At 41.9% G+C, this 12,990-nt stretch overlaps 1 protein-coding gene across 1 annotated transcript in view; it reads right to left on the bottom strand.

The window, feature by feature from the left end:
* Positions 1–615: 615 nt before the first annotated feature.
* Positions 616–12,990, bottom strand: part of CRHR2 (corticotropin releasing hormone receptor 2) — a gene marked incomplete at its 3' end in the record, with an annotated part of 152,012 nt that continues 139,637 nt past the window's right edge. Inside the window, exons 10-13 of the mRNA XM_081345633.1 lie at positions 6,089–6,174; positions 4,859–4,994; positions 3,665–3,706; positions 616–756 (exon numbers count right to left, since the gene is read on the bottom strand). Coding sequence (XP_081201759.1) covers positions 616–756; positions 3,665–3,706; positions 4,859–4,994; positions 6,089–6,174 — 405 coding nt within the window. The remainder of the gene's footprint in view (positions 757–3,664; positions 3,707–4,858; positions 4,995–6,088; positions 6,175–12,990) is intronic.

Raw genomic sequence — 12,990 nt, 5'->3', positions numbered from 1 at the left:
TCATTCTTTCCAGCCAAAGAATTAGCATTTTGGACAACAAGGGAAATTCCTCGCTGATATCCCTCTCCAATATCCCTTTTAATGCCCACTGCCCCCCTTTAAAAAAAACTGCAGTTCCTTTGGAAAAAAGAGCATCACATTAAAACAGAATTTTCTCTGCAGAAATAAACCCAAGTTGCTTTTTTGGGAATTAAAAATGAGGGGAAAAAATACAGGTTCAATTGGGAGGGGAGAAAGCCACCAGGGAAAACAGCTCTCTCCAGACCAGTGATTCTCAACCTTGGAAACTTTAAGATATGTGGACTTCAATTCCCAGAATTCCTAGCTAAATTGGGTGAACTTCAACTCCCAGAATCCCCTAGCAAGTGTGAGTGGACTTCAACTCTCAGAATCCCCCAGCTAGTATGAATGGACTTCAACACCCAGAATAGCCTAGCCAGTGTGAGTGGACTTCAGATTCTGCAGCAGGGATTGGTGGACTTCAATTCCCAGAATCCCCTAGCCAGAGTGAGTGTATTTCAACTCCCATGCTGGCTGAGGAATTCTGGGAGTTGAAGTCCACAAGTCTTAAAGGGACCAAGGTTGAGAAACAATGCTCCAGGGGTTTGGGTTTGTTCACACAGCCGCAGTTTGTTTTATACTGTGAAAGCTAATCCTGGTGGGAGAGGTGGGCATGGACATGGCACGGGCCACACGGACCCGGAGCGAATGATGGTCTTGCCAACGATGCCACCTTTTTCTAGCTGCAGAACGCACCTGGAAAATCCAAAAAAAAGAGAGAGGAATCTGGTTAGAGGCCTGGTGTGGTGTATTCAGGGATGCTTCTCCAAGTGAAAATAAATCAGAATTACCCTAATAAAAAAGGGTGAATACTTCAGTGCCTGTTTCCCCTTTTCATATATAGATTTGTGAACTTGGGTTTGCTAATTTTTTTAAAAAAAACCGACAGAGATTTCTATGTTCAGGTAGTCCTTGACGTGTGGCCATAATTGAGCCCAAAATTTCTGTTACTAAGCGAGACAGAAATTTTGTGAAATTTTGTAGTTTGAAGAACTTTCTTGCAATTGTTGCTAAGTGAATCTGGCTTCTCTCATTGACTTTGCTTGTCAGAAGGTCGCAAAAGGGGATCACATAACCCCAGGACACGGCGTCCGAGTTTTGAAAACGTGACCATGGGGATGCGGTAATGGTCGTATGTATGAAAAACAGTCATAAGTCACTTTTTTCTAGGGTCGCTGTAACTTCAAATGATCACTAAACTAACGGCTGTAAGTCGAGGATTTCCTGTTTGTACCAACTTGAGAGATCTGGGGAGATTCCAAGAAAGAATAGAATAGAGCTGGAAGGGACCTTTGAGGTCATCTAGTCCAACCCCCTGCTCAGGCAGGAGACCCCATACCATTTCAGACAGACGGTTGTCCAGTCTCTTCTTAAAAACCACTTTTACATTTACAACTTCTGGAGGCAGGTTGTTCCACTGGTTAATTGTTCTCACTGTCAGGAAATTCCTCCTTAGTTCCAGGTTGCTTCTCTCCTTGATTAGTTTCCATCCGTTGCTTCTTGTCCTGCCTTCAGGCGCTTTGGAGAATAGCTTGACTGCCTCTTCTTTGGGGCAGCCCCTGAGATATTGGAAGGCTGCTATCATGTCACTCCTAGCCCTTCTCTTCATTAAACTAGACATACCCAATTCCAGCAACCGTTCCTTATATGTTTTAGCCTCCGGTCCCCTAATCATCTTTGTTGCTCTTCTCTGTACCTTTTCTAGAGTCTCAACATCTTTTTTACATTGTGGTGACCAAAACTGGATGCCGTATTCCAAGTGTGGTCTTACCAAGGCCTTGTAAAGTGGTATTAGTACTTCATGTGATCTTGATTCTGCTGCCCCCCCCCCCCCGCCAACAAATCAGGGCCACCCTTTAAAGTAAATATGAAGATGGATCTGGCATTTATCCTTGTTTGTCAAATAGTCTGCAGTACTGACTGTCACTTCCTTGAAGCTGATAGGACTGCTAGTAGAAAATAAATAATCCCACCTAAATGATGGAGTTATACCAGAGAATTACAAGTAATCCTTGTCTTATATTTAGTAAGACACTTAAGAGCATTTATTCCACTACAGCAGCACTGGGAAAAGTGACTTATGTTATTGTTCACACAATCCTTGCAGCATCCCCAGGGTCACGTGATCAAAATTCAGACCCTGGGCCACTGACTCATACTTATGACGGTCGCAGTGGCCTGGGGTCACGTGATCCCCTTTTGTGACCTTCTGGCAAGCAAAGTCAATGGGGAAGCCCTTAACAACCGTGTTACTCACTTAACAACTGTGGCAGGAAAAGCTGTAAATCGGGGTAAAAAAATACTTAACAACTGTTTTGCTTAGCAGTGGAAAATTTGGGGCTCAATTTTCATTGTATGTCCAGTACCTTCTGTAATTAGAAAAAAAAAAGATACATCTAATTTTGTTTCTAGAAACCACTTCTACATTTCATGCTCAAGACAGAAAAACAAATGAAAGCTCAGCATTAGGTTTTGCTGACAACTTTGTCGTTATAGCAATAGTTATTAATACTTACCAAGTATGAAAAAGTAAAGAAGTTGAGGCTCTAATTTTATTTCGCATTTTACTGCACTGAAAAAGGTTGGAAGTCAATGATTTTTCCCCCTCTATCCCACAGTCCTTCCCCTTTCTCATTCCATTTGTTTTTTATATAATGATAATCTTAATAAAAGATTATTTGTGTTATAATAAATATTATATAAATATTCTTTTATTAAGATTATCGCTTTCTCTTTAATGTAGATATATTAAAAATATAAATATTATATTAAAATATTTATGTTATATTTAATATATCTTTATATTAAAAAGAGAAAATGAATAATCCTACAAATGTGGATTTGAGGGCAGGCATTGGAATCAGCCCATCGTACTGAAATCTACCTCTTCCTACAGCAGATAATAACTCATTTTCCACTTATCTTTCATTTTAATGTATGCTGATTACTGTCCATTTAAAGTGACAATAAAGTTTCTATAATATTCTATTCTATTCTATTCTATTCTATTTCTATTCTATTCTATTCTATTCTATTCTATTCTATTATTCTATTCTATTCTATTCTATTCTATTCTATTCTATTCTATTCTATTCTATTCTATTCTATTCTATTCTATTCTATTCTATTCTATTCTATTCTTCATTCCATTATTCTATTCTATTCTATTCTATTCTATTCTATTCTATTCTATTCTATTCTATTCTATTCTATTCTATTCTATTCTATTCTTCTATTCTATTCTATTCTATTCTATTCTATTCTATTCTATTCTATTCTATTCTATTCTATTCTATTCTATTCTATTCTATATTCTCTTCTATTTCTTATTCTCTTCTCTTCTCTTCTCTTCTCTTCTCTTCTCTTCTCTTCTCTTCTCTTCTCTTCTCTTCTCTTCTCTTCTCTTCCCTTCCCTTCCCTTCCCTTCCCTTCCCTTCCCTTCTATTCTATTCTATTCTACCCTTCATAAAATTAATGGTGCTCTTCTTGGTGTGATTGGAGAATAAATATATCTAATAATTCATATGTTGTTTGTTGCAATGTGTTTCATTTCTCCACAAACAATTCCCTATGGTTTAATAAAAACAGGGGTAGTACAACTTACCTCACTATTTAAGAAGCAGTAAAACACAGACACAAAAAACCCCTAGGAAAAAAAGAGAAATATTAAGACGTAGATTCTCAGCTTGAGAATTTGCCTGCATTCTTTTAATTATAACTCTACTCTCTATTAACAGTGCTGAATTTAAGGTGCAAGAAACTAGTCCAAGTGATGGATGCATTTCAAATATAGATGATAGGGACAAAAATTATAATCTAGACTTTTACATACAGGCGTCCAGTTTTTGACATGAATGCTGAACTGAATTTTGGCATGATTAGAGAGCCACTCCTTCAGACTTAAAAGAATTGGAAGGGACCTTGGAGGTCATCTAGTCCAACCCCCTGCTCAAGCAGGAGACCCTATACCATTTCAGACAAATGACCGTCCAATCTCTTCTTGTAAACCTCCAGTGTTGGGGCACCCCCAACTTCTGGTGACAAATCGTCCCCCTGATTAATTGTTCTCACTGGCAAGAAATTCCTCCTTAGTTCCAGGTTGCTTCCCCCCTTGATTAGTTTCCATCCGTTGCTTCTTGTCCTGACTTCAGGTGCTTTGGAGAATAGTTCGATCCCCCCCTCTTCTTTGGGGCAGCCCCCTCAAATATTGAAACACTGCTATCATGTCACCTCTAGTCCTTCTCTTCATTAAACAAGACACACCCAATTCCAGCAACCGTTCTTTGTATGTTTAAACCTCCAGCCTGCTGATCATTTTTGTTGCTCTTCTCTGCACTCTTTCTAGAGCAGGGGTGTCAAACTCAATTTCATTGAGGGCCGCATCAGCATTGCGGTTGCCCTCAGGGGGCCGGGTGGGTGTGGCCAGGGTGGGCGTGGCCTACTGGGTGGGCGTGGCCAGCTCTACATCCTTGGCATCAAGGGTGCCTATGGGGGCCTGGGCAGGAGTGGGACAGATCTGAGGGTCTCTGGCAGGAGGAGGGTCTCTGGGCCAGGGCCAAGGCAGTGGGGGCCGTTCCCTCACTGTTTCCAGGATGGCTTCGCGGGCCGGATGAAACCACTTCGCGGGCCACATCCGGCCCCCGGACCTTGTGTTTGACATGTCTGTTCTAGAGTCTCAGCATCTTTTTTTCATGGTGTGATGACTAAAACCGGATGCGGGATTCCAAGTGTGGCCTTCCTAAAGCGTCGTCAAGTGGTACCATGACACAATCCTGATACTAGCCTTCTGGCTTCTTACCTGAAAAGACTGCAAGAAAGAATTGAAGTAGATGAAAAAGATCTGGGAAATTTCATCTTCTCCTGGGTTGACGAAAAACAGCATGTAGGTGATTCCTAGGAGTGGCAGGAGGACTAACGTTGCTTTGACGGCCTTCCTGTGGAGGAGAAGTCAAAAGATCAAGCATGAAATCCAGCACCAAGACAAAATCCAGACATACTATGCTTCCAAACCCATCTGTTGCTTGTTGCCCTGCCTTCAGGTGCTTTGAAGAGCAGTGGTTAGAACGCAGCATTGCAAGCTAACTCTGTCCACTGTCAGCAGTTCGATCCTGACCTGCTCAAGGTTGACTCAGCCTTCCATCCTTCTGAGGTCGGTGAAATGAGGACCCCAGATTTTTGAGGACATGATGCTATGTACACTGCTTAGAAGGGGTTGTAAAGCACTATGACGTGGTATTTACAGTAAGTGCTATTGCTATTTGTATAATAGTTTGATCCCCTCAGCTTTGTAGGAGCCTCTCAAGTAGACTGTTCCTCTGCCACCTCCTTCTCCTTACTAAACTAGACACACCCAATTCCAGCAACCGTTCTCCGAATGTTTTATACTCCATTTCCCCCTAATCATCTTTGTTGCTCTTCTCTGGAGTCTTTCCAGAGCCTCAACATCTTTTTTATACTGTGGCAACCAAAGCATGCCATACAGATAGTCCTTGACTTACAACCATTCATTTAGTGACCATTCAAAGTTTCAAAAGGTGACTTAGGACTATTTTTCACACTTATGACCGTTGCAGCAGCCTCAGGGTCACATGATCAAAATTTGGATGCTTGGCGTGTGCTTAGAACTACTTAGAATAACAGAGTTGGGAGGGACCCTGGAAGTCATCTAGTCCAGCCTCCTGCTCAGGCAGAGAACCCTATACCATTTCAGACAAATGGTTGTCCAATTTCTTCTTAAAATCTTCCAGTGTTGGAGCATTCACCGCTTCTGGAGGCGGGTTGTTCCACTGATTAATTGTTCACTAATTAATTTACAGTGGTTGCAATATCCTAGGGTCATTTTATCACCATTAGCAAGCAAAGTCAATGGAAGGAACCAGATTTGTTTAACTACCTTGTGAGTAACCTAACAACCGAGGTGTTTGACTTTATGACTAGAGCAAAAAAGGTTGTAAAATTGGGCACAACTCATGTAACAATCAGCTCCCTTAGCAACGTAAGTTCTGTTCTCATTTACTACTGTACTTACCTGTACTGTATGGTTTCCGAAGTGGTTGAAGCTCTCAGCTTTGTCATTAGAATCCTAACTATGTTAAACAGAAACACAAAATTTATCTGTGAAAAGAAAAAAAAAAGAGAAAACCAGATCAACGAACTGCGGCAGGGAATAAGCGCAGCGGAATAAACTTTCTGTGCCTCTGTGTGCAGGACAGTGATTGAAACAGTACTTTTCCTGGGCAAGTTGAAATTATTTTCATAACTCAAGGTTTCTTTTCATAGCTGACAAAATCAAGGTCTATTCACTCTGATTTTTTGAGGCACGAATATATTGGCACTCTGAAGGGCGAATGGATATTACAAGGAATTTATAGCCCTACGTCATTAAGAAGGTCACCATGTAACCGCGCCCGATTTTATGACTCTTTTTGTGGCAATTGTTAATTGAATGCAGAATTATTTCAGCAAATCAATTGTCCGTAATTGGCATTGATTGCTAGAAACCAGAAATAAATGCTGATTTCTACAAAAAAACATCGTAAATCATGTACATGTGACCAGAGTATGCTAAAATTATTGCCGAATGAGTTCACATGACTGGGGGATAGGCCAGCTGTCAAAACTTTTAATATGGGTCATAAATAGCCCAGGGAAGGTCTGTGTAACAGTTGCTAGGCCAACTGTCGTATGTCAAGGATTAACTGTATTTATTTACTTTACTTATTTTTTTTATTGATAGAGCTTATAAGCCACCCATCTCACCTTGAGTCAACTCTATGGTAGCTTACAATCAATAAAAACAACTGTATAAAACATTTTAAAATGCTTTACATGCATCTATGCTGTGGATATTTGAACTCTGCAATTTATGAGAGGCTGCCTTTGAAAACAGTTTAGCAGTTTCAGCCTGTCGCAGCCTAGGTAAAAGCAGGGATTAGGGCAGGGCTCTTCAAACTTAGCCCTTTTATGACTGGTGGACTTCAACTCCCAGAATTCCTCAGCCAGCATGCCTAGCTGAGGAATTCTGGGAGTTTAAGTCCACAAGTCATAAAAGGGCCAAGTTTGAAGACCCCTGCTTGTGGACCTCAACTCCCAGAATTCCTCAGTCAGGCACACTGAATTGAAGTCCACAAGTCATAAAAGGGCCAATTTTGAAGACCCCTGGATTAGGGTTTAGAAAGATTTTACATTACAGATAGTCCTCAATTTACAACAGTTCATCTAGTGACCGTTTGAAGTTATCAGAGTGACTTAGGACCAATTTTTGACACTTAACGACGGTTGCACCATCCCCATGGTCACGTGGCCAAAATCCCATCTTAAAGTATTCTTGGAGCTGTTCTTCCAAATAGTAGCTTCCTCTATGAAACATTTCAGCCACTCTGCTTCATTAATTAAGATTTGGCAACTGAAGCAGCTGGGGAAACGGATCCTAATTAATCCAGAATTTAGAACTCATCCAGGTCTGGCTTGCAATGACACTAGCATAGCCACATTTCCCAGAACATTTGTATCAAGGGAGTGTGTTTGCCCAGTGCTTTTTTTGTAAAAGAAAAAGGTGCCGGAACTCACACATGTCATACAACCTGCCTTGCCTACCCTACAAGGTTCCATCCTAAAAAGGTGCCGGAACTCCGTTCTGAGCGTGCTATGACAAAAAAGGCCTTTGTTTGCCTCTGTAGCATGAAAGGGATGATGTTATGAGAGATGGAGAACATGGAGAACACACTTTAGATCAGGTGTGGGGAACTACAGTCCTTATATGACTTGTGGACTTCAGTTCCCAGAATTCCTGAGCCAGCAATCTAAATTCTGGGTTAATTAGGACTGCTAATGTTAGGATCAATAAATGAGCCACGCCGGCTAAGGAATCCTGGGAGTAGAAGTCCACAAGTCATATAAGAGCCATAGTACCCCACCTTTCCTTTACAACAGGGGTGTCAAATTGGTGGTCCGCAGGCCGGATGCATCCTGGCGCTTCCAAGCCCAGAAGAAGCGCCGATCAGCTGGAATGTTGCAGCATCTCCAGGGTCTTGTGATTTACATTCAGATGATTGGCAACTGATTCATACTTATGACTGTCACAGTGTCTCAGGGTCATGTGAAGTGACCAAAACCTTCTGCAACCACCATGCGGGGGGGGATTAAAAACCAAACACCCACCCCCACCCCACCCCCGCTGCCAATCCTCAACAGAAACGCTCACAACAATGAAAACTTCGGACAGGAGGAAGAGCGCCGCCTGGTGGGCTGGCAGGTGTCTTGCTCGGCTGTGGCTTGGGGGGCACTTTTTTCAGTGCCATTGTAATTTCGAACAGTCACTAAGTGAACTGTTGTAAGTCGAGGACTACCTGTACTTCATCACTTTTTTCCTTTTTTTTTTTGGGTCATCAAGTTTTTGACCCCTTGCTAGGCGACTGGTGGTACTCGGATGTTGCCATATCCTAAAAGTGGTACAGTGGGTGAAAAGGTTGAAAAGCCCTGCTTTAGAAGACAAGACAGGATCGTATGCTCCGTTTTGACCACCACTGCCCTCTCACTCTTCACAGTAAAGAAATAAAACTTAGGGCAGGGGTCCTCAACCCTGTCTGTGGCCTGATACTGTGTTTCCCCCAAAATATGACCTCACTGGAAAATAAGCCCTAGCAAGGTTTTTCAGGACACTCGTAATATAAGCTCTATCCCAAAAATAAGAGCCAGTTAAGATCACCAGCCAGGCGGATGCATTTAGTACTGTATTTTCCACAAAATAAGACCTAATGTGTCTTTTGGAGCAAAAATTAATATATGTTTTTGGGGAAACATGATAGGAATCGGGCCACGCAAAGCAATGGGTGAGTGAGCAAAGCTTCATCTGTATATATGCTGCTTGGGGTGTGTGTGAAAGCCCTAATAAGCAGGCATATACATAGAATGAAGGCTACTGCTAAGCTTGTAAGCCGCCCTGAGTCTTCGGAGAAGGGCGGGATATAAATGGAATTAAAATAAATAAAAAAATAAAATATATGGACAGGTTGCGTGCAAAACCATCGCCACCGCCCGATCCGTGGAGAAATTGTCTTCCACGAAATTCCTGGTGCCTGGAAGTTGGGGGCCGCTGATTTAGTGGGAAGAATAACTTGGCAACGTTGCAAGCCCTGAGTTTCAAGTGGAAGCTTTTTTCCTGAAGCCCTTGCAATGTCCTTCAGCCCAAGAGCAGAGTCAATGGGGAAATCAAGACCACAAACGTATCCAAGCTCACTCTTTGCAATCAAGGAGCTATTTTAGAAATGCTTTTAGAAAGATGCCTTTAGGGTTTCTTAAACAGAGGCACCTGACGGCTACAGAAGTCTCTTTTGTGAACTGACAGGGCTGAAGTACCGTTATTAGCCTCCGTCTTTTCAGTGAGCGAATTGCCAGAGTGAAAGAGGAGAGCAGTAAAGAGAAAAACATTGTTTTGGACACTCCACAAAATAGGTCTGAATCTCCACTTGGAGTGAATTTCATCCATGCTTTCTGCCTTAGTCTCTCTTTCAAACCTCCTGATCTCACTGAATCACTGCAAAGATTAAAAAAGGGTGAGAAGTTTTTTTGGGGAAAAAAGAGATAAACTATAAGCGCTATGGCAAGGACAGGTAAGTTGCTGCCTCTCGTACTCTCTGCCACTAGCTCAGGATGATGGAAATTATAGTTTATTTTATTTTTATTTTAATCCCATTTATATCCCGCCCTTCTCCGAAGACTCAGGGCGGCTTACAATCTAAGAAGCACAAATCAATCTGCTTAGCAGTAGCCTTCATTCTGTGTATATGCCTGCTTATTAGGGCTTTCACACACACACCCCAAGCGGCATTATTACAAAGTCAGCTTAATTGCCCCCAACAATCTGGGTCCTCATTTTACCTACCTCGGAAGGATGGAAGGCTGAGTTGCCGGTAAGCAGGTCAATACATTCCTAAGGGCATGTTTTGGTAGAAACCGGCTGTAAAAGCCAGCTTTTGGCAAAAAAAGGCATTATATCATGTCACATGGCCAGGGAATGCTGCAGTGTGATCCTGAATTGAAGTCATGTGACTTTGGGGAGGGTTATCTGCGTGGCAGTCATAACTCAGAATGTTCACTAAGTAACCAGTCATTAAACAAGCACTACCTATACAGGTAGTTCTTGACATACGACCACAATTGAGCCCAAAATTTCTGTTGCTAAGCGAGACAGGCTGATAAGTGAGTTTTGCCAGACTTTTTCTTGCCACAGTTGTTAAGTGAATCGCTGAAGTTGTTAAGTCAGTAACATGGTTGTTAAGTGAATCTGGCTTCCCCCATTGACTTTGCTTGTCAGGAAGTCGCAAAAAATGGTCACATGATCCCGGGGACACTGCAATGGTCGGTTGCCAAGCATCTGAATTTTGATCACGTGATCCTGGGGAATGCCATAACGGTCGTAAGTGTGAAAAACGGCCATAAGTCACTTTTTTTCAGTGCTGTTGTAACTTCAGATGGTTACTGAATGAATAGTTGTTAGTTGAAAACGACCTGTCTATGCTCGTAAGGTGAGTTCTTGGTTTTCACAGGCTTGGAAAACTTTTAGACAGTTCTGCCGCCTTCTATATATGAGTAGAAGATCCTCAGGACATCATATTATGAAGTGTGGGACAGCCACAAACTCTAGAGCAGGGGTAGGCAACCTTCATGACCTGTGGACTTCAACTCCCAGAATTCCTGAGCCAGCATGGCTCAGCATGGAAACCTCTCCATTTCTCCTCAGCATGGCTGGCTCAGGAATTCTGGGAGTTGAAGTCCACGAGTCATAAAGCGGCCTAGGCCAGGAGTAGGCAACCTTGGCTCTTTTATGACTCATGGACTTCAACTCCCAGAATTCCTGAGCCAGCATGGCTCAGCTTGGAAACCTCTCCATTTCTCCTCAGCATGGCGGGCTCAGGAATTCTGGGAGTTGAAGTCCACCAGTCATAAAAGAGCCAAGGTTGCCTATCCCTGAGTTAGAGTCATTCTGACGATGTACAGAATAGTCCTCAACTTAAAATAGTTCACTTAGTGACTGTTCAATTACCTGTACCTACTCTGAGCAATGGTTTTCCAGGGCAGACAATGTCACCCCATAATTTGGCCCTACAATTCCTTGTTTCCCTCCCTATTAGCAATATTGACCAGGGTTGTTGAGGGTTGGCCAAATCTGACCATTCCTGGTAGCTTCCGATAGTAACACAAAGACTACCTGTATTATCACACCGTTGAAATTCAGTAGCTTAAAAGCCCAATTTTTATCATTTTCATCTTCCAATATAATTGTCCTCACTAAGGGCTCTTTCAGAGGTTATGGATGTGACAAAATACAGCAAAATGTCAATATCCTCTTCATTTAAGCATGCCTATGCATACGTATATGTAGCTCAAAGGTGCTTTTTTTCAAAAGGAAACTGTACTTTGTTTTTCCTTGAAGACGTTTCGCTTCTCATCCAAGAAGAGTATTCAGTTCTGACTGAAGTTCTTGGATGAGAAGCGAAATATCTTCAAGGAAAAACAAAATACAGTTGCCTTTTGAAAAAAGCAACTTTAAGACAAATGCGACCTGGATCAGGGGTCCCCAACCCCCAGGCTGTGGCCCAGTACCGGGCCAAGGCCTATCGGGAATAGGGCTGCATGAATGACCGGCTTGAGCATGCCCACGTGCAGCTCAACTTGTGTGAGCGGTGGGATGGCCCGTCACTTGCGTGGACCAGTTCCCCTCATCCTTTCCCAGCTAGGCCACCAAACCACAAAGGTTGAGGACAACTGATTTGGCTGACAGGATCTTCACATACATACATAAATGGTGATGGGCTGGCATGTGCACACAGGTGCCCGCCGGCTCGCTGCTCACACAAGTTCAGCTGCACGCGGGCGTGCTCCAGCAGCCATTCACGTGGCTCTATTCCCAATAGGTCACGGCCCGGTATTGGGTCACAGCCCGGGGATTGAGGACCCCTAATCCAGGTATATTCATAGATGGGGTGTTGGTTTGATCTCCGGGTAATTAGGTTGCAAATGTTTCATCTCGATTCGGGGGAATAACTTCAGTGTGGTTTGAATTGTGTTCAGTTTTATATATAATATATTCATATTCTTATATGATATATATGAATATAGCATCCTCATCCTCCTTCTAGCCAGTCTTACCCACTGCAGGATGAAGGCCTCTTCCACATATTTCCAACCAATATGGTCCTGAGCATTCTTTTGTCAATTGGGCCCATATATATTTGAAATATATATGAAATAGGTTTTTTAATACTTATATTACCTATAATACACAATACATATATTCTCTCTATATATCTATATCTATATCTATATCTATATCTATATCTATATCTATATCTATCTATCTATCATCTATCTATCTATCTATCTATCTATCTATCTATCTATCTATCTATCTATCTATCTATCTATCTATCCATCCACACACACACACGTGTGTGTGTATTAAAAAACCTTTTTCACTGAAAAATGCCAACAATTGCATGAATATGTCTATGACAGCACAGCTATCATTGTGCCTGAATGTAACAGGGATCAAAGAATACCAGCTACAAAGCATGATACTAACAATTTTTTTCCATAACAGAAATGAAGCTCAATTTTGCTCAGGATGTCTAAACAAAATTGCTGATGTACATAATTTGGAGACTTGTTTTTAAAACTTCACAGGATTTGGTCCAACAGTTCTTCATTGGGAGTATCCTAAATGGTTTAGATAGCTTTATTATTAGATATTTAAAAAATATTTTTTAACTTGCTCCTTTATTACTTTTCACTAAATAATCAAGGCAATGTATATACACTTTGGGCCTTCTTCCAATATTTTCCTCAGAACAACCCTGTGAGGTGGATTTGGGCTGAGAGAGAGAAGGTCACCCAGCTGGTTTTTCATGCCTATGGCAGGACTGGAACTCA

This window comes from Vipera berus, assembly GCF_964194415.1.
Source record: "Vipera berus genome assembly, chromosome: Z".
Lineage (NCBI taxonomy): Eukaryota > Metazoa > Chordata > Lepidosauria > Squamata > Viperidae > Vipera > Vipera berus.
Note: the sequence above shows the minus strand (reverse complement) of the source record. Positions and strands in the feature narration are given on the sequence as shown.